The sequence below is a fragment of the Somniosus microcephalus genome, chromosome 26 (assembly GCF_052327205.1).
Source record: "Somniosus microcephalus isolate GS21.2 chromosome 26, FLI_Smic_1.0, whole genome shotgun sequence".
In the NCBI taxonomy this organism is placed as follows: Eukaryota; Metazoa; Chordata; class Chondrichthyes; order Squaliformes; family Somniosidae; genus Somniosus; species Somniosus microcephalus.
In genome coordinates, this window is record NC_141012.1 from 6,679,002 (window position 1) to 6,699,313 (window position 20,312).

General features: G+C 47.0%; 1 protein-coding gene across 2 annotated transcripts in view; it reads left to right on the forward strand.

Moving 5' to 3' along the window:
• LOC147100241 (coatomer subunit delta) overlaps positions 1-20,312 on the forward strand; it is a 51,061-nt gene that overhangs the window by 11,417 nt on the left and 19,332 nt on the right. Inside the window, exons 2-6 of one of the 2 annotated variants that reach the window (XM_085967706.1) lie at positions 7,382-7,645; positions 12,208-12,387; positions 14,375-14,580; positions 16,529-16,576; positions 16,991-17,149. In XM_085967706.1, coding sequence (XP_085823832.1) covers positions 7,382-7,645; positions 12,208-12,387; positions 14,375-14,580; positions 16,529-16,576; positions 16,991-17,149 — 857 coding nt within the window. Of the gene's footprint in view, positions 1-7,381; positions 7,646-12,207; positions 12,388-14,374; positions 14,581-16,528; positions 16,577-16,990; positions 17,150-20,312 lie in introns of those variants that run through there. The other variant, XM_085967705.1, reaches the window with a different exon arrangement.

Consider the following 20,312-nt stretch of genomic DNA (forward strand, 5'->3'; position numbering starts at 1 on the left):
TATCCCCTAGAGTCCAAAAATCTAACTATCTCAGCCTTGAATATATGCAATGACTCAGCAGCCACAGCCCTTTCAGGTAGAGAATTCCACAGCTTCACAACCCATTGAGTGAAGAAACTCCTCCTCATCTCAGTCTTAATTTGTTACCTCAGCCATATCATTGTGGACAATGTCCTTCCAGGTCTCTGATTAAAATCACTCCAAGGTTGGCTGCCTAGATCTGCACAAGAGACAGTCTGGAGACGACCCTTTTTCCAGTTCCCCCCTCTCTCTGTGCGGGGCGGAGAAATGGCTCGTCTGCAGTCAGTGCCTCCATATAAAATTGTAATTGAGATCAGATAAAGTGGGGCATCAAACATACCTTCCACTTCATAGTGCTGTGCATTAATACTTCAGTGTACTGTCCCACCATGATGCCAAGTTCTGCAATTTTGCTGTGATCAGAGACTTTTTTATTCGTTCATGGGATGTGGGCGTCGCTGGCAAGGCCAGCATTTATTGCCCATCCCTAATTGCCCTCGAAGGTGGTAGTAACCCGCCTTCTTGAACCGCTGCAGTCCGTGCGGTGGAGGTGCTCCCACAGCGCTGTTAGGGAGGAAGTTGAAGGATTTTGACCCAGCGACGATGAAGGAACGGTGATATACTTCCAAGTCAGGATGGTGTGTGACTTGGAGGGGAACTTGGAGGTGGTGGTGTTCCTGTGCACCTGCCCTTGTCCTTCTAGGTGGTAGAGATGGCGAGTTGCTGCAGTGTATCTTGTAGATGGTACACACTGCAGCCACGGTGTGCCGGTGGTGGATGGGGTGCCAATCAGCGGGCTTATTCCTGGTTAATAGTGCTGTGTTTAAAATATTTTCATAATTACAGTGGATACTTCTGAGAAATTATGCCCTCAGTTATTTTTGTGCTAAAACTGTTCCAGCTGCAACACGAGTTTAATCAACCATAGTATATTATTTCTGAAACTATATCCACTATCAATGAGTTGTGAATTCCTGGAAAATCTGACTCATTTGAAGAGGAGAAAACCTCAAATATCTGCGGGGAAAAATAGAATATGGTGTTCGAGCTGGAGACTGGCATTCTTAGTTATAGTGCCGCAACCATGCTGTACTCCTGTTTGGAAGTATTGGTGAAACGCTACAGACTGTGTGGTGTGTAAGTGCTGTGTTCTTACCCATGCACCTTGGTGTAGGTGAATACTCCATAATACTGTACCAGGCAAGGTTAAAGCTTTCGGCATTGCGTTTGCTGAGGAAAGTTCATTGGCTTTACAAGATTGGGTTGTCTGTTTTTGTTGTGTGCAGTGTTCTGCAGTTTGAAGTGGTACATAGAGATCAGAATAACAGCACATTAAATATTGGGACTACAGCATGTGTAGACCTGAATTAACAGCTTGCTTAACATATGGCCTGAGGGGGATCATTGATCCAGTTTGGTACATGGCATCCTGCTGTACTTTTAAGAATCTTAAACTGGGTAGGATTTTGAGTTACTTCATGAGTGAGTTTTTTGGTAACTTAAATTATTTCTACTAAATTTGTTCCAAAGATTTAAAATGGCCTTTCTCAAGCTGTTGACGTTTCCTTCAATGAAAGAGCCTCTAATCTTAAGACAAACCCCAAATATGAGAGAGGTTTGTTGTTTCCTGTTAGTTTGTAAGAAAAAATTTAAACACTTGATTTTATTAATTTGAGTAACTATATTAGGATTCAGCTTTCGCATGTGGAGGATTATCGTATAAACTTCCATAGTGGATTGATTTCTTGTAAGAGATTGCCAATTACCACACCTTTGTGGCTAAAGCTCCCACAAATACATCCAAGATTTAAAACAAAAGGTTTGTTTTGTCTGTAGTGTTTACCCATTCATGGTGCAGCGATAACGTCATCAGTAATTATATTTTCAGTTTGTTTTCCTGGTAGCTGGGGGTTGGATTCGATGGGAGCTAACCAGTAAAGTGGAATTTCCACTCCTGTTTGAGCTCCTGCATCGTTACCTCTTGTGTCCCCCAAGGATCTATCCTTGGCCCCCTCCTATTTCTCATCTACATGTTGCCCCTTGGCGACATCATCTGAAAACACAGCGTCAGTTTCCACATGTACGCTGACAACACCCAGCACAATCTCTTCTCTCGACCCCTCCACGGTCTCTAAATTCTCAGACTGCTTGTCCGACATACAGTTCTGGATGAGCAGAAATTTTCTCCCATTAAATATTGGGAAGACTGAAGCCATTGTTTTCGGTCCCTGCCACAAACTCCGTTCCCTAGCCACTGACTCTATCCCTCTCCCTAACATCTGTCTGAGGCTGAACCACACCGTTTGCAATCTTGGTGTCATATTTGACCCCGAAATGAGCTTCCGACCACACATCCGCAGCATAGCAAAGACCACCTACTTCCACCTCCGTAACATTGCCCGTCTCCGCCCTTGCCTCAGCTCATCTGTTGCTGAAACCCTCATCCATGCCTTTGTTACCTCTAGACTTGACTATTCCAACACACTCCTGGCTGGCCTCCCACATTCTACCCTACGTAAACTTGAGGTCATCCAAAGCTCGGCTGCCCCGTGTCCTAACTCGCGCCAAGTCCCGTTCACCCATCACCCCTGTGCTCGCTGACCTACGTTGGCTCCCGGTTAAGCAGCGCCTCGATTTCAAAATTCTCATCCTTGTTTTCAAATCCCTCCATGGCCTCGCCCCTCCCTATCTCTGTAATCTCCTTCAGCCCCACAACCCCCGAGATCTCTGCGCTCCTCTAATTCTGCCCTCTTGAGCATCCCTGATTATAATCGCTCCACCATTGGTGGCCGTGCCTTCTGTTGCCGAGGCCCTAAGCTCTGGAATTCCCTCCCTAAACCTCTCCGTCTCGCTACCTCTCTTTCCTCCTTTAAAATGCTCCTTAATACCTACTCTTTGACCAAGCTTTTGGTCACCTGTCCTAATATCTCATGTGGCTCGGTGTCAAATTTTTTTGTCTTATAACACTCCTGTGAAGCACCTTGGGAAGTTTTACCACGTTAAAGGCGCTATATAAATGCAAGTTGTTGTTGAATAACCTTAACATAGCTGGTGCACCACATAGAGGTATTGTGATTTCTCACAGAAAGGCTCTTTGTTGTCAGTATCTCTGCTTGTGGAATTTTTCTGCCTCTTCGTGCTTCAGAACTGGACTAGAATTTGAATTTATCACTTTCCTGACTCTTTAAAAAATAATAAACTACAAACAGAAGTTTGTATATTCCATTTAACAGCTTGTTTATCGTCAGAATTGAATGGTGAAAGTGTTTATTAACAGAAATCTGTTTCTATATGTAACAAATGTCCTTTCCATTTACCTCCTTGGCCATCAAGGGAGTCGGTGTTTTCCCTTTTTCTGTTTATATTGGGCGGTTTCACACCTGCTGGCTCTACTTAGACAATTGCACATATGCAGCTATTTTAAAAGGACTTGTCTATTCGCAACACCAAAGTTCTGATTGGTCCCCTTGGAGGACAAGACACACCCAGAAATGTGTCATTAGATCCTGCCTGCCTATGTAATCAGTTACTTTGCAAAGTGTAATTTGAGCCATTCTGACTGCCAGGCTCCAGACAGAAGAGCTCACATAGAACAGGGCTCACCCTCGTGGGTTAAGACCTTCTCCCAACCCACCCCCCCCCTCCAGTTCCTGACCCCCTCTCCCTCCCTCTCTTTCTCCCCCCCCCCCCCCCCCCTGCCAACCTGGAACTACCCCCCCCCCCCCCCCCCCAAAGTTTCTGACCTCTTCCATCCTCCTCCACAAATTCCTGACCGCTCTCTCGCGCGATCCTCTCTCCTACCCCCTGGCCAGCATGGATCCAACGACGGGCCTTCTCCCACGAAGCTTAAGGAAAGCGTGGATCATGCTGCACTGCAGGCCACAACTGTTGGGTACTGCACATCCGCGGCCTTGGTAAACCGCGCGTGTGCAGGAGGGATCGCCTGCGCGGCTCCGGTATACCGCGCACACGCGCAGAAGGCCACAAAAATGCTCGTGCGGACAATCACTTTGATTTTAAAAGAACTCTTCAGTTGGCGATGGCACATTCTGCAAAGGCTGTAAAAAAGTTTTATACAAGCCAACAAGACCCTTTGCCTGGTTTGCAAATAAGGAAGATCAGCCAGGATTCCGACTCTTATACATACGAATTAGGAGCAGGAGTGGACCACTCGGCCCCTCGAACCTGCTCCGCCATTCAATAAGATCATGGCTGATAATGATTACTCCACATTCCCGCCCACCCCGATAACCTTGCTTAGTGACCTTTGTGTGCATATGGACATTGAGTGAGGACTGGATCTGACTTTCCTGTGATCCTGACCAACGGTTCCACCACAGACCCAATTCACCTACGAACCGGGGTCAAGCAAGGCTGTGTCATCGCACCAATGCTCTTCTCAATCTTCCTTGCTGCAATGCTCCATCTCACCCTCAGTAAGCTCCCCACTGGAGTGGAGCTAATTTACAGAACAAACGGGAAACTGTTCAACCTCCGTCGCCTCCAGTCCAGATCCAAGGTCGTCGAATTACAGTATGCAGACGACGCTTGCGTCTGCGCTCACTCGGAGGTCGAACTCCAAACCATCGTAAACACCTTCACCGAAGCATACGAGAGCATGGGCCTTACACTAAACATCCGTAAGAGAAAGGTCCTCTACCAACCTGCCCCCACCACACAGTGCTGCCCCCCGATTATCAAAATGCACGACAAGGCCTTGGACAACGTGGAACACTTTCCATACCTTGGGAGCCTACTGTCAACAAGGGCAGACGTCGATGACGAAGTCCAACACCGCCTTCAGTGTGCCAGTGCAACCTTCGGTCGCCTGAGGAAGAGAGTGTTTGAAGACCAGGACCTCAAACCCGGCACTAAGCTCATGGTCTACAGAGCAGCAGTGATACCTGCCCTGCTGTATGCCTCAGAGACATGGACCATGTACAGCAGGCACCTCAAAGCACTGGAGAGGTACCACCAACGCTGCCTCCGCAAGATCCTGCAAATCCATTGGCAGGATAGGCGCACCAACGTCAGTGTTCTTGCTCAGGCCAACATTCCCAGCATTGAGCGTGGTCAGAGCTTCGATCAGCTCCGATGGACGGGTCACATTGTCCGCATGCCCGATACAAGACTCCCAAAACAAGCGCTCTACTCTGAGCTCTGGCACGGCAAGAGAGCCCCGGGTGGGCAGAGGAAACGCTTCAAGGACACCCTCAAAGCCTCCTTGAAAAAGTGTAACATCCCCACCAACACCTGGGAATCCCTGGCCCAAGACTGCGCAAAGTGGAGGAGAAGCATCCGGGAAGGCGCCGAACGCCTCGAGTCTCTTTGCCGGGAGCAAGTGGAAGCCAAGCGCAAGGAGCGCACGTCAACCCAAGCACCCCACCCACCCGTCCCTTCAACCTCCGTCTGCCCCACTTGTGACGGAGGCTGTAGGTCCCGCATTGGACTCATCAGTCACCCGAGAACTCATTTTTAATGTGGAAGCAAGTCATCCTCGGTTCCGAGGGACTGCCTAAGAAGAAGGAGGATAGTGGCCACAGTATAGATTCATACCTGGGGAATAGCCAGTTCAGACCGGATACTACAGACTTGCAAGTATCTGACTTCAGAAGAAGCAAGGTCAGAGAAAAACATTCCTTCAAAGTGTTTAGTATGCACTGTTTTGAATATAACTGCAGCTTTTTATTTAGCATGGTCAAGTTCGTGAATTTCAGCTACAATTGAATGAGTTGGATTAAATCTTCAGTTCCATATGTTTTTTTTCTGTAAGTTGTCAGTTAAATTTCCATTGATCAACTAATAAAATACCATTAATGACCAAGAAAAATACTTCTGCATTTTAGAATATTTGCATTATTCTACACTTCCAAACTGTTTAGATATACAGGAAACTTTCGTTTAACCGGAGGTTAAAAGTCCGGAAAGCTCTATCCGGCAAAATTCAGGAGCTGTTTCCTATAAGTTTTTTTTTACTTCTCGTTGCTTTTTTTCCCCCAGTCAGGCTCTGCAAGGTCTAGCTGAAGCTGTTGCTTAGCTACAGAGACGCTTTTAAGCTGCGGCTGACTTTTGAAGCTGTTGCTAAGCAACAGGGTTTGTTGATTCACACGGAGCTGAAAAGCTCCGTATGTTTTAACATTAGCGCTGGTTTATACGGCAGTTTTGATGGGACGGCACCAACTCGGTCCGTCAGTGCCGGATACCAGAAAGTTTCCTGTACAAAGTGTTTTATTTATAATGGTTTCCTCCCTCTTCCCTCCCGCAGGTTTCTGGGGTTGTTGTTTCATGTTCCTGGTCACCTGGCAACTCATCCCCCAAGTGGTTGTTCTGAGTGTTCACTGGCTAGTGTTAGCACTTCCACACCTGAGCCAGAGGGTTATGTGTTCCAGCCTCATTCCAGGACTTGAACACGTTATCTAGACTGACACTTCCCTGCAGTACTGAGGGGGCTGGGGAATTCTCCCTAGTCGTTCATCTGATTGATATTTGTGGGACCTTGCTGTGCGTGTTTCCTGACCATCAGTGACTACTCTGAAAGTAATTAATTGGTTGTAAAGCACTTTGGGACGTGAAAGGTACTATATAAATGCAAGCTCTTGTGTGTGAGCCTGGCGAGTATTGGCACGCTATTTGTGCAGGACATCAGGAGAAAAAATTGCAGGGATGTGGGGAAAGTGGGGGAGCGGGACTAACTGGATTGCTCGTTGAAAGAGCAGGCGCAGACTCGATGGGCCGAATGGCCGCCTTCTGTGCTGTACTATTCGATGATTCTATTCTATGATCAGAGACAAACCTGATCCGGTGGCTTAGCTTGGGTTAGGTTGCCAATTTGTGCCCAATTAAGGCCAGTTTTGTGTTGTGAGCTGATACCTGGTGGGACCTTGTTTGATGCTCTATGTACCACTGAACTGTTCTGGAGCTCAAGATTTACACACAAGCACTTGCTCCAAAATTGCATCCCCGCTTTGATGCTGAAAGGCTATTGCTGGCCTGACCCAAGATAACAGTCCGTAGCCGAAGGGCACCAGCCCAAGCTGCTTGTACTTGATGCTGCCGTCACTTTTGATCAGAGGCCCAAAGTGAAACTCTTGTTCCAACGGGTATTTACTGCATCCAATGGCAAGAACATAGGATTGTTTAAAAGAATTGCTTCCAACAGCCAGTTAAAGTCACGATCGCTCTTTCCCTGAGAGCATATGTAAATGCTATGTCTGAGTTGAATGAGCGATTTTATAATAGAATTCTGGCGCAACCGAATTTGTCTAGTCAGCACATCTCCGTCTCGTTTACTTCATTAGGGTGGGAAGCTGCTGTATTTCCCCTTGTTAACTGCTTTGTCTCCTCCCTCCCTCCACTCTAGGTGCTGTTGGCTACAGCGGTTTGCACCAAAGCTGGGAAGGCGCTCGTCTCACGGCAGTTTGTGGAAATGACGAGGACCCGAATTGAAGGTTTGCTGGCAGCATTCCCCAAACTAATGAACACTGGGAAGCAGCACACGTTTGTGGAGACCGAGAGTGTGCGCTACGTCTACCAGCCACTGGAAAAACTCTACATGGTGTTGATCACAACCAAAAATAGCAACATCCTGGAAGACCTGGAAACACTCCGCCTGTTCTCTCGAGTGGTAAGCAACAAAGCCAAGCTGTTGGGCATGCCGAAACTGAGACCTTCTGAATTGGATATTGGAGTATGCCACTGATTGGTGCAAATTCATTTATTATCATTTAGATCCACCCAGAAACCAGCATTCCCATTGCCATTGTCACTACCTATCCAAAATCTTGCTACATAATCAACTTCAAGCATAAGATTCATAGGATTTGTCATAGAATGATGCACCCCATGTATTGTCTCATCAGGAAAAGCTGTCTTTATCTGTAGCGGGTCTGGAGGAAAGCATTGGGAAACAGAGCATAAATTAGGAGGGGTAAATGTGGGCTATGGGGAGAAGAGAATGTGCAAGAGGATGTTGGTAAGAATGGTGAATGGGATGCCAAAATCGATCCACCAAAAGTTTGAGTCCAGTCTAAATGTTCTGACAAATTATATTAGCTATTTTATTAAATTTGTGTGTTTTTGAATATGACTGAGCAAATTACAGGCTTCATTCACCACCTTGCCATCCTTTTAAATGTATGGATGAGGCTGTTAACTTGCAAGGGATTGTGGTAACAAGCCCATGTCTCACCACAGCACATTAGATCCGTCACGTGCTACCTCCGCTGTGGGATTTATTTTGTAAATAGTTTTAATTCTTTTGAATATCTTCATTTGTTGCAAAAGATAAATGACGTACAGGCTGACTAGCTCAAAGGATTGGTGTAATGTATTTGGTGATGTTCCAAAACTCTGTGGCCAGGTGACAAATGGAGGAGAGATGTGTAATATTAGATGATGTCTGGACCAATTGGATGAGCTGAGGAATGGCAGATGAATTTTCATGGTGAACATAGTGGGGAGAGTGCAGAACTGAGACACAATTCTTCAATAATTACAATGGTGCTCTGTTACGCTACATTGCCCTGTCACACTATATGTATTTTGTGAGTTAGGATGCCAGCGTTGGCTCAGTGGATAGTGCACTCTCGCCTGAGTCGGAAGGTTGTGGGTTCAAGTCCCACTCTGGGGACTTGAGCACATCATCTATTCTGACGCTCCAGTGCAGTACTGAGTCAGAGGTGCTGTCTTTCGGATGTGATGTTAAACAAAGGCCCTTGCTACCCCCTCGGGTGGAGGCAAAAGATCCTGCGGTACTATTCAGAGAAGAGCAGGAGCGTTCTCCCGATGTGCTGGCCGACATTTATTCTTCAGCCAACACAACATTACTAAATCAGATTATCTGACCGTTTATCTCATTGCTGTTTGTGGTCTTGCTGTGCACAAGTTGGCGCTGAAGCATTTTGGGACACTGTGGATGTAAGAAGTGCTACATAAATGAAAATTATTTTTTAATGTGTGTGCATTGAAAAGGCTATTCAGTGTTTTAACAATAAATAGTCACCGATTTGTCCTGGGGTTATGGTCACTGCTTGAATAAATACCAAAGTGCCTTGTTGGTGTCTCATCTCCAGGCAGATCACTGTCATTAACATTTAAGGGATATGTTAAAATATTAGGCAGTGTTTTAATTACATTTTAGGGAACTTGATCCAAATCTGAAAGATGGTATCGTTAATTAGTTCATAAATCCAGTTCTGTTCTCCTGTGATTTGTATGCAGCTGTTGTGGAGAATTTAGCTTGTAAAACCGTACCCGTGGGACTACCTTTGATTCTTCTTTCATGATGTGTTCAATTGAGGGTGCATTGCAGAATTCAGTTGTGCCAGTATAATATATAAACTAGCTGAGCTTGTAAGAAGGCGAAGTGAAAATCGTCAGCATGGCAAAGCAGACGTAAGCAGCCCAGGTTTGGTGCTCCTTACAATCCATGTGTTTCCGAGGCAGAGGAAATAGACTTGTTTCATCGTTCTCTTAATTTTCTGTAACTGCACCAGGGTTTCAATTGCGTAGAATTCTCTGTACGAAAAAGGCAACAGTAGTCTCTGGCCTGATGTAGTCCTGTTTTTACCTAGAATTACATAAGATATATGGCACAGAAACAGGCCATTCGGCTCAATCAGTCCATGCCGGTGTTTATGCTCCACTCGAGCCTCCTCCCGTCTTTCCTCATCTAACTCTATCAGCGTAACCCTCTATTCCCTTCTCCCTCATATGCTTGTCTAGCCTCCCCTTAAATGCATCTATACTATTCGCTTCAACCACTTCCTGTGGTAGCGAGTTCCACATTCTCACCACTCTCTGGGTAAAGAAGTTTCTTCTGAATTCCCTATTGGATTTCTTGGTGACTATCTTATATTGATGGCCTCTAGTTTTGCTCTTCCCCACAAGTAGAAACATTCTCTCTGTATCCACTCTTATCAAAACCATTCATAATTTTAAAGACCTCTATTAGGTCACCCCTCAGCCTTTTTTCAAGAGAAAAGAGACCCAGCCTGTTCATCCTTTCCTGATATGTACACCCTCGCATTTCTGTTATCCGAGTAAATCTTCTCTGCACCCTCTCCAGTGCCTCTATATCCTTTTTATAATATGGCGACCAGGACTGTACGCAGTACTCCAAGTGCGGTCTAACCAAGGTTCGATACAGGTTTAGCAAAACTTCACTACTTTTCAATTCTCTCTCTAGAAATAAACCCTAGTGCTTGGTTTGCTTTTTTATGGCCTTGCTAACCTGTGTCGCAACTTTTATTGATTTGTGTATTTGTACTCCGAGATCCCTTTGTTCCTCTACCCCACCTAGACTCGCACCCTCCAAGTGATGTGACCTCCCTATTCTTCCTACCAAAATGTAATACCTCCCATTTATCTGTGTTGAACTTCATTTGCCAATTATATGCCCATTCTGCAAGTTTATTATTGTCCTCCTGTAATTTGTTGCAGTCCTCTGTATTGACTATACTCACCAATTTGGTGATACCTGCAAATTTAGAAATTGTGTTTTTGATTCCTAAGTCTGAATCGTTAATGTAAATTGTGAACAGCAGTGGTCCCAGCACTGATCCTTGTGGAACACCACTACCCACCTTCTGCCACTGTGAATAGCTACCCTTTGCTCCCACTCTCTGCTTTCTGTCCTGAAGCCAGCCAAGACAGGTCTTTAGTAGGTCTTAACATAAAGCTTCAGAATGGGTCTCTTCTATTCATATTTCTCAGACATTTGCTTTTTTAAAATTGCAGTAATATTTTGCCCGCAGAAGTCGAGTTTGTAAATAGTTTGCTTTGTTCCTGATTGGCTGTTAGTGAATCCTGACGCTTGTATTGCGAATGCTTCTGTTCCATAGTCACAACAAGCTGTCGAGCTCAGAATCTTGATCGATTATTTTTGACTTGAATTTCCCCCAAAAATAACTTGTGATGACCTTTTCCTGCTCGAGTATTTTTGTTACTAAACAGATATTGGAGGTGTAAGCGAACTGTGGTAACACGTCAACTCGTAAACAAAATGAGTCGAATGCAATGAATCTGGTCAGTTGAGTAGAAGCTAGTGTTAAGCTGTGTTAAGTTTTGGCCACCAAGACACACAAGGGACATTTAAGCCACGGAGATGGCGCAGAAAAAAGCCGCGAGGCTGATCCGAAGATTGAGCTATGATGAAATACTTGAGAAACTGGGAATAGTTTGCCTTGACAGGTGGTGACTGAGCAGGGGATGCAAAAAGACATAAGTTTAATTTGGAGCACTATTTCGAGATATGCCAGGATGCTTGAATAAGGAGGCGTCATATGAAAGGAAAGTTTAGGACATGTGTTGGGAAGAACATCTTCATGTAAATGAACGGCATTTGGAATGGCCTTCTGGCTAGTGGAGACAAAAACTGTAGATTTGTGAGTCAGCACGGTGTGGGAAGGGTCTGCAAGGATGAGCTACAGTGCCCCTCCCCATCGATTTCTATCCTGTGTGATCTCCTCGCCTTCCAGTTGTGTCTCTGAAGGCATTGCTTGACGTTGGGGTATGGTTCTCCTGGGTGTTTGGAGCCCTCTGGTTTCTTGCCTTATTGGGCATTGTCGTCAGCCTGAGCATGTCCTCACTCAATAGTCACATTCATTTTCCAGCAGGGCTCTCTGGACTGTGATGAGGAGCCGCAACCAAGATTTCCTTTGCCCCACTGCTAGCGCTGGGTGCCAGGGCCACTTGTCAGCTAACTGGACGCACTGGGAGTCGAACCTGGGCCTGCTGCTCGGTGTGGTTTATAGTCGGCACCGGCTCTTTCGAAGAGCAATCCAGTTAGTCCCACTCCCCCGCTCTTTCCCTCTTTACTCATTAGCCAATTGAGGGAGTGGATTTCTGTTTCCTGCATCACAGTTAAATAAATGTTGTTGAATTGCTGAAATTGGATAACTGGTCATTACACGTTTGCTGAAGGATTTCAAAATTCTATATAGCAATCCTGAAATCTGTTTGAAATCCATCCACGGATGTTGCCTGACCTGAGTTTTTCCAGCATTTTCTGTTGTTATTTCGGATTTCCAACATCTGCAGTATTTTGCTGTCGTACTAGTGTGTACAGTGGTGGTCTGACTCTTTAGAATCAGTTAAAAATCATTTTTTCTGCTGGTTTTTGTTTGCCTTCCTGGTAGTTGCTGCATATGATATTTTTAATCCATATTTCTTTTGGTTGTTTAATAGATTCCAGAGTATTGCAGAGTGCTGGAGGAGAGTGAGATATCTGAGCACTGCTTTGATCTAATCTTTGCCTTTGATGAGATTGTGGCTCTGGGTTACCGTGAGAATGTCAACCTCGCCCAGATCCGAACGTTCACAGAAATGGACTCCCACGAAGAGAAAGTTTTCCGGGCTGTTCGAGAGGTAATTGTGAGATAGAAATGAATACAATGCAGGGGTGTACAGTCAACCGGTGGAGCCCAGAAGTATAAAGGGATGGATATCAAACTCTTCCAATCAACATCATTATTGTAGTGTTTATTAACTGGTATACAATTACATAGAATTTACAGAACAGGAACAGACCATTCGGCTTAATGTGTTTATGCGCCATACGAGCCTCTTCTCACCCTATCAGAATATCCTTCTATTCCTTTCTCCTTCATGTGTTTATCGAGCTTCCCCTTAAATGCATCGATACTATTCGCCTCAACCACTCCTTGTGGTAGCGAGTTCCACATTCTCACCATTCAATATAATTTTAGTCTAAAATAAGGGGGGAAAATAACCCTGACTTTCTACAAACGTGGACAAATAATATGTATATAATTAAAAAATAAAGATAAGTCGATAGATTTGGAAAGTTAGGATCAGTATCTTAATGCAATGCTTAGATGTGGCTCAGTGAGTAGCACTCTCGCATCGGAGTTGAAGCCTGAATCTTGAGCACATCATCTACACTCCAGTGCCAAGCTGTAGGAGTGCTGCACTGTTGGAGGTACTGTCTGTTGGACGGTTAACCCGAGGTCCCTTCAAGTAGACGTAAAATATCTTGTGGCACTATTCGAAGAAGAGCAGGAGAGTTCCCCTGGTGTCGTAGCCAACATTTATCTCTCAACCAACATCACAGATTATCTGGTCATTTACTTAGAATTGCATAGAATATACAGCAGAAACAGGCCATTCGGCCCAGCTACTCTGTGCTGGTGTTTATACTCTGCACATTTATCTCATTGCTGTTTGTGGGAGCTTGCTGTGCACAAATTGGCTGCTGTGTTTGTCTACATTACAACGGTGACTACACTTCAAAAGTACGTCATTGGCTTTCAAGTACTTTGGAGCATCTGAAGGGTTGTGAAAGGGGCTATATAAATTAATATTCAGTCATTTTTCAATAGAAATACATTTTTAACACCAGCTTGTAGCCTAATGCTTCAAGCTGTATAAAGCAAACTCTCTGCGCAAGTAAATATAAATTGAAATTGAGCCCTTGAAGATGTCATTGTGTTGGATAATGTTGTAACCTTGGTCTTGAGAGTCGGAAGTATTGAAGGGTTATCCTTGGTCCGCCACTGACCTTGTACTTCATGGACCGGAGTTCAACTCCAGCCCCAGCTGATGGGGTGAAATGCATCCACCTCTTGGTCTATTAAGTTCCGACATAAAAATTAATTTGTGGCAGTCTACATCCATTTATTTGCTCCGAGTGTGTGTGATGCTGAAAAGGTCACTTTTATTGCCCACCCAAGTTGCCCTGAGAAGGTGGTGGTGGGCCGCCACCTTGAACTATCGCAGTCCTGTAGCAATGCTGCTCCCAAGGTGGTGGTGGGCCGCCACCTTGAACTGTCGCAGTGCTGCTCCCAAGGTGGTGGTGGGCCGCCACCTTGAACTGTCGCAGTGCTGCTCCTAAGGTGGTGGTGGGCCGCCACCTTGAACTGTCGCAGTCCCGTAGCAGTGCTGCTCCCAAGGTGGTGGTGGGCCGCCACCTTGAACTGTCGCAGTCCTGTAGCAATGCTGCTCCCAAGGTGGTGGTGGATAAGGAATTACAGCGCTTTGACCCAGCGACAATAAAAGAATGGTGATATATGTCCAAGTCAAGAATGTGAGACTTGGTCAGGTTCCTATGATGATCAATGCTAATTTGCAATCGAAATGGCTGCAGGATGAGCAACAGAGTCATATTAGTGCAGTAAGGGAGGAAGCTCCTCTGATCTCTGTTACCGTGCCATGCCTCACCTAGGGAATGCTTGATTGTGACTGAGTGGCCAAAGAGCAAAGTGCTCCATTTACTACATGCTAGGCACAAAATGAAAGCAGCGTTCGTGGTCCAAGTTCTGTGGTTTTTTGTAAGCTTTTGGCGTATGGAACTGTTTCCTTTTGGGCTGTGACAGTTTTTGCATTTCCCGTTCAGACACAAGAGCGCGAAGCAAAGGCAGAGATGCGTCGGAAGGCCAAGGAGTTGCAGCAGGCTCGCAGAGATGCGGAGAGGCAAGGCAAGAAAGCTCCTGCCTTCGGTGGGTTTGGCAGCGGCGGAATGTCTGGCGGCTCTGCGGCATCCATGATAACTGACACCATCATCGAACCAGAGAAGCCAAAGGTGACGCCAGCGGTAATGAGGTAGGTTGCAACTTTCTAATGTTTCACGAGGTCTCATTAATGCAGAAAATCCCATTTTTGTCTTCCGATCAAGCTGCTGATTGTATTGTAAGAGAGGCTGTCATGACCATATGTTGCATGGATGTGACTGACCTTTGCTTTTTTGTACGAGTGCTCTGTGGGGGCACTTTCACTATCGGGGGGTGGGGGGGGGGGGGCGCTACTATACTTGACTTCTGTGGTGAATTGTGCAATTTTAGTTAGTTTACTAACTGCAGTTATTTTTATTTTCAATGACAAAAGGATAATGGCCACCAATCTCTCTCTAAAAATTAATTGGGGGAGAAATGGGAAACGGATCAGTGTTTGTAGGTAGAGAATCAGAAAGTACTGGTTAGGCGAGCTCAAGACTGGGCTTTATAAACCTGTAGGAGGAAGGGGAGGCCGAAGAATGAGAGGAGTTCCACTGCTCTGATCTGTGGTGAAAGACTGACTTGGGAGATGATGCAATGAGTCTTCATCTCAACAGGGAGAACGTAGGAAGGAGGAGGACCATGCAGGATGGTCCATCGGGGTTCTAGGGGGGAATGTCGGAATATCTTAAAACCATACTGCACTTTAGTTTCACCCTCCTTGACATTACTCTGATTATCTGTTTGATCAAAGAGGCTGTACCTCAGGAAATCTTCAGGATTAACGAAATTCTGGAATACAGCATTGTTATGACCCTTATTAAACAAGAATGGTTCTGTCACACTGCAGCGATGGCTAATGTAGAAAGTGGTGTACCATTTACATCTGTCTTTTACCCTCGTCAGTCACTCGCTCAGGGTCCCCTTCTACCCCCCCCCTCTCCTCCCTCCTCTAGGTTTACAGTAACTAAAGAATTTGCATTAAGGTGCATCATGTGCATTTGATTTTATTGTGTGTGTGTTTTAATCTGGTATGTTTGCTGGGATAGTCATGGGTCGGTGCACTCTTAGCTTTTACTCAGCAGGGCTGCTGTCAGCTGCTTGATTACCATTCACACTTCTAATGCCTCAAATGAATTAAGTAAGTGGGTTCCAATATATAACGGACACTTATGACAAGGGTCTCACTTACCTTTTGCACCCTGACAGTTTAAGAAAGGTCAGAATTCCTGACCTCGTTCCTATTTACCTTTTTTTTTTAAAAGGCCGCTTGCATCATCTCTCAGCAGAGCTGCTCCATTTTTTTTCAGATGTGTAACAAAGACTACGTTTTTTTAAATAGTTTGGACGATTGCCAGTACAGGTTTGGGTCAGACAAGTATAGTTTAACTTTCCGATCCGTGACTGCAGCCATATTGGCTCATGGCCAACAGTGAATCTTTTATAAAAAAAATAAAATTAAATTTAAAAAATCTTTTAAAGGGGTTAGATATTGAACGTGTCCGGAACCTCTTGAATAAAAGAGATAATAGTGTTGGCCAATGTTCCCTTTAAGCTGCGCTCCAGGGATCCCGCGCAGCCGGAGAGCCGGCTTTTAAATTGGGAAAAAATGTGCATGCGCGGACTTTTGAATGGCCGCGCAGCCCGCTAATGGGGCCACATGGCCCCAAACAATTACAGGGAGCATTGGTGTTGAGCACCCGTAGCTTTCCTTGCCTGCCAGAAGAGACCCTGTTAAATGATTGTTGCCGGCTAGCCTGAAGAATTGAAGAGTTAATCTGATAGCAAAATACTGCAGATGCTGGAAATCCAAAATAACAACAGAGAATGCTGGAAAAACTCAGCAGGTCAGGCAACATCCGTGGAGAGAAATTTGAGTTGACGTTTCGGGTTGAAACTCGGACTGAGTTTTTCCAGCATTCGCTGTTGAAGAGTTAATCTGTTCCTTTGGCCTGTTTCAGTTTCTGCGTTATGTTAGGTGTGATATATATATTATAGACCAAACCTGTGCCATTTTAAACCCATTATCACTTAATTGTGTTCTCTTGTGGATTAAGGGCTGATGCAGCAGGCCTTGCGTGTGAAGCTGGTTTATATATAATCAGGTACGGTTTGCTTCAATTGTTTTCAGTAATGCATGGGGAGGGGGCCCTTCCTGCAGCACCCAGTACACAATAGCCCATTCAGTTGAAGGCCTATTTTTTTTTTTCCTCCCATTATTCCGATTGCTTCTGCTTACCTTGGCTTGACTGTGGTGTCGCTGTCTGCATAGTGGACTTAAACCGTTTACAGCTTTACGTTGGTACAGATGGTGTACTGAACCAAGCACTTTTGGGGAAGTACTGCATTGTCACGAATGTTTGTTCTATTATCTGTGCAAGAACTGGTAGAATTACATTGGCAACTGTGAACATTTTGGCATGTCGTGTGGTTAGCTGGTCGATGAGCTAATTGTTACATCCAGGGTTTAAGCCAGTTACTCCTCGAAATCTAAAGTGCAGGCGTCTCTGTTTCCTCAGACCTTCTGGCCCAAGCAAGGCCTTAAAACTCGGGGCAAAGGGAAAGGACGTGGAGAATTTCGTAGACAAGCTGAAATCAGAAGGAGAAAGCATCAGTTCCTCAACAAAACGTTCGTCAGAAGCCGCTAAAGTGCTATCGCCTCCTGTTAATGTAGAAAGGTGGGTGATGGTCTTGCTTTGCTCTGAATGCCGTCTGTGCAAATCTACCAATTACTGTAGATAAGGCATTTTAATACTAAATACAGGAAACTCTCTTTTTTTACCGGCACCTAAATAACCGTAAATCTCTCTTAACCGGCAAAATTCAGGAGTAGGTTCAAGTACGTTTCACTTCATATTAGTGGCCGTGTAACCGGGGTTCCTGCACCTGTGGCCGTGTAGCCGGGGTTCCCGGATCTGTGGCCGTGTAACCGGGGTTCCTGCACCTGTGGCCGTGTAACCGGGGTTCCTGCACCTGTGGCCGTGTAGCCGGGGTTCCCGGATCTGTGGCCGTGTAGCCGGGGTTCCCGGATCTGTGGCCGTGGAACCGGGGTTCCCGGATCTGTGGCCGTGTAACCGGGGTTCCTGCACTTGTGGCCGTGTAACCGGAGTTCCTGGACCTGTGGCCGTATAACCGGGGTTCCTGCACCTGTGGCCGTGTGATGCGCCATAATTACTCAAAAGACTGAGGTTAAGCGAGTAACAACCAGGCTTTTATTAACTAAAGAATGAAGGTCTAGTCTCGAGTGGTCGACCCGTCCAGAGTACTAAGGGACTGGGAGGTAGTCACTTATATACCTGGAATAATGGGAGGAGTCAGCCGAGGCATGTCCAGACCTGTACCTAGTGGAATACACATACACATACAGACAGGTATAACAGTGGTTTACCACATTCACCCCTTGTTTAAAAATGAGTCCGGCGGGGTGAAGTGTATTTAAAAGTTCGTGTATTGGAGTCTCTCCGGAGGTCTTGTCTGCCGCTGTGATCGACGTGGCGACGGCAGGGGTGGTGGAGCTTCCGGCGTCGCGTCCCGTGTGGGCTGGGGCCCTGGAGTGTAGTCCTCGTGGGTGACGGTCCAAGGCGAGCCGGCTGCTGGGGTTGGATATCGGGTCGTGGGGGGGGGGGTGGTGGTAATGAGTACTGGGTTACAGCGGTCCCCGAGGGTGCGAGGTCTCGTATGGAGACTCTGTCCTCCCGCCCGTCCGGGTACGCAATGTAAGCGTACTGGGGGTTGGCGTGGAGGAGGTCGACCCTCTCGACCAGGGGGTCCGTTTTATTGGTCCTCACGTGTCTTCTCAGTAGTACCGGCCCTGGGGACGTCAGCCATGGCGGTAACGATGTCCCCGATGTGGACTTCCTTGGGAAGACAAACATTTTCTCGTGAGGGGTGGCATTGGTGGCAGTGCAGAGCAGTGACCGAATCGAGTGGAGCGCATCGGGGAGCACCTCCTGCCAGCGGGAGGTCGGAAGGCCCCTAGACTTTAAGGCTAGTAGGGCAGCCTTCCAAACTGTTGCATTCTCTCTTTCCACCTGTCCGTTCCCCCGGGGGTTGTAACTGGTGGTCCTGCTTGTGGCTATACCCCTAGCGAGCAGGTACTGGCGGAGTTCGTCGCTCATAAACGATGAGCCCCGGTCGCTATGGATATAGCTGGGGAAACCGAACAGGGTGAAGAGGCTGTTCAGACATTTAATGACCATGGCACTGGTCATGTCCGGGCAGGGGATAGCGAACGGGAAACTGGAGTACTCGTCAATGATGTTGAGGAAGTACACATTGCGGTCGGAGGAGGGGAGAGGCCCTTTAAAATCGACGCTCAGGCGTTCGAAAGGGCGAGTGGCTTTTATCAGGTGGGCTCTGTCTGGTCTATAAAAGTGCGGTTTGCACTCAGCACAGACTTGGCAGTTCTTGGTCATGGTCCTGACCTCCTCAATGGAGTAAGGCAGGTTGCGGGCCTTGATGAAGTGGAAGAACCTGGTGACCCCCGGGTGGCAGAGGTCATTGTGGAGGGCCCTCAGCCTATCGATCTGCGCGCTGGCGCAGGTGCCACGCGATAGGGCATCTGGGGGTTCATTGAGCTTCCCAGGCCGGTACAAGATCTCGTAATTGTAGGTGGAAAGTTCGATTCTCCACCTCAAGATCTTGTCATTTTTGATTTTGCCCCTCTGCTTGTTGTTGAACATAAAAGCAACTGAATGCTGGTCAGTGAGCAGGGTAAATCGTTTTCCGGCCAGGTAGTGCCTCCAATGACGCACAGCCTCCACAATAGCCTGGGCCTCCTTCTCGACTGCAGTGTGTCTGGTCTCCGGGCCCTGGAGGGTTCGTGAGAAGAATGCCACAGGTCTCCCCGCCTGATTAAGGGTGGCGGCCAGAGCGAAGTCGGACGCATCGCTTTCCACCTGGAAGGGGATGGATTCGTCCACTGCGTGCATTGTGGCTTTGGCAATGTCCTCCTTGATACGGTGGAAGGCCGAGCGGGCCTCTGCCATCAGGGGAAAAGAGGTGGATTTGATCAGCGGACGGGCTTTGTCTGCATAGTAGGGGACCCACTGGGCGTAGTAGGAAAAAAACCCTAGGCACCTCTTCAGAGCTTTTAGACAGTGGGGCAGTGGGAGTTCCATAAGGGGACGCATCCGGTCCGGGTCGGGACCGATGACCCCGTGTTCCACAACACAGCCAAGGATGGCGAGGCGGTCTGTGCGGAATATGCACTTCTCCTTGTTATGTCAGGTTCAGGAGTTGGGCGGTGCGGAGGAATTTCTCGAGGTTTGCGTCATGGTCCTGCAAGTCATGGCCGCAGATGGTCACATTGTCTAGGTAAGGGAAAGTGGCCTGCAGCGCGTTTTGATCGACCATCCGGTCCATCTCCCTTTGGAAGATGGAGACCCCGTTGGTAACGCCGAAGGGAACCCTAAGGAAGTAGGGGTTACAGGGATCGGGTGGGATATGTGTCGGTGCAGGCTCGATGGGCCGAAATGGCCTCTATCTGCACTGTGTGGTTTCTGTGAAGTGATAGAGGCGGCCGTTTGCCTCAAAAGCAGTATACTGGCGGTCTTTGGGGCGGATGGGGAGCTGGTGGTACGCTGATTTCAGGTCAATGGTCGAAAAGACGCGGTACTGCGCGATCTGGTTGACCATGTCAGCTATGCGGGGGAGTGGGTAGGCGTCCAGCAGGGTGTAGCGGTTTATTGTTTGGCTGTAGTCGATGACCAGGCGTTGTTTCTCGCCGGTCTTAACGACCACAACCTGGGCTCGCCAGGGGCTGGAGCTGCCCTCAATAATCCCCTCCTTCAGGAGCCGCTCCACTTCGGTTTTGATGAAAACCCTGTCCCCGGCACTGTA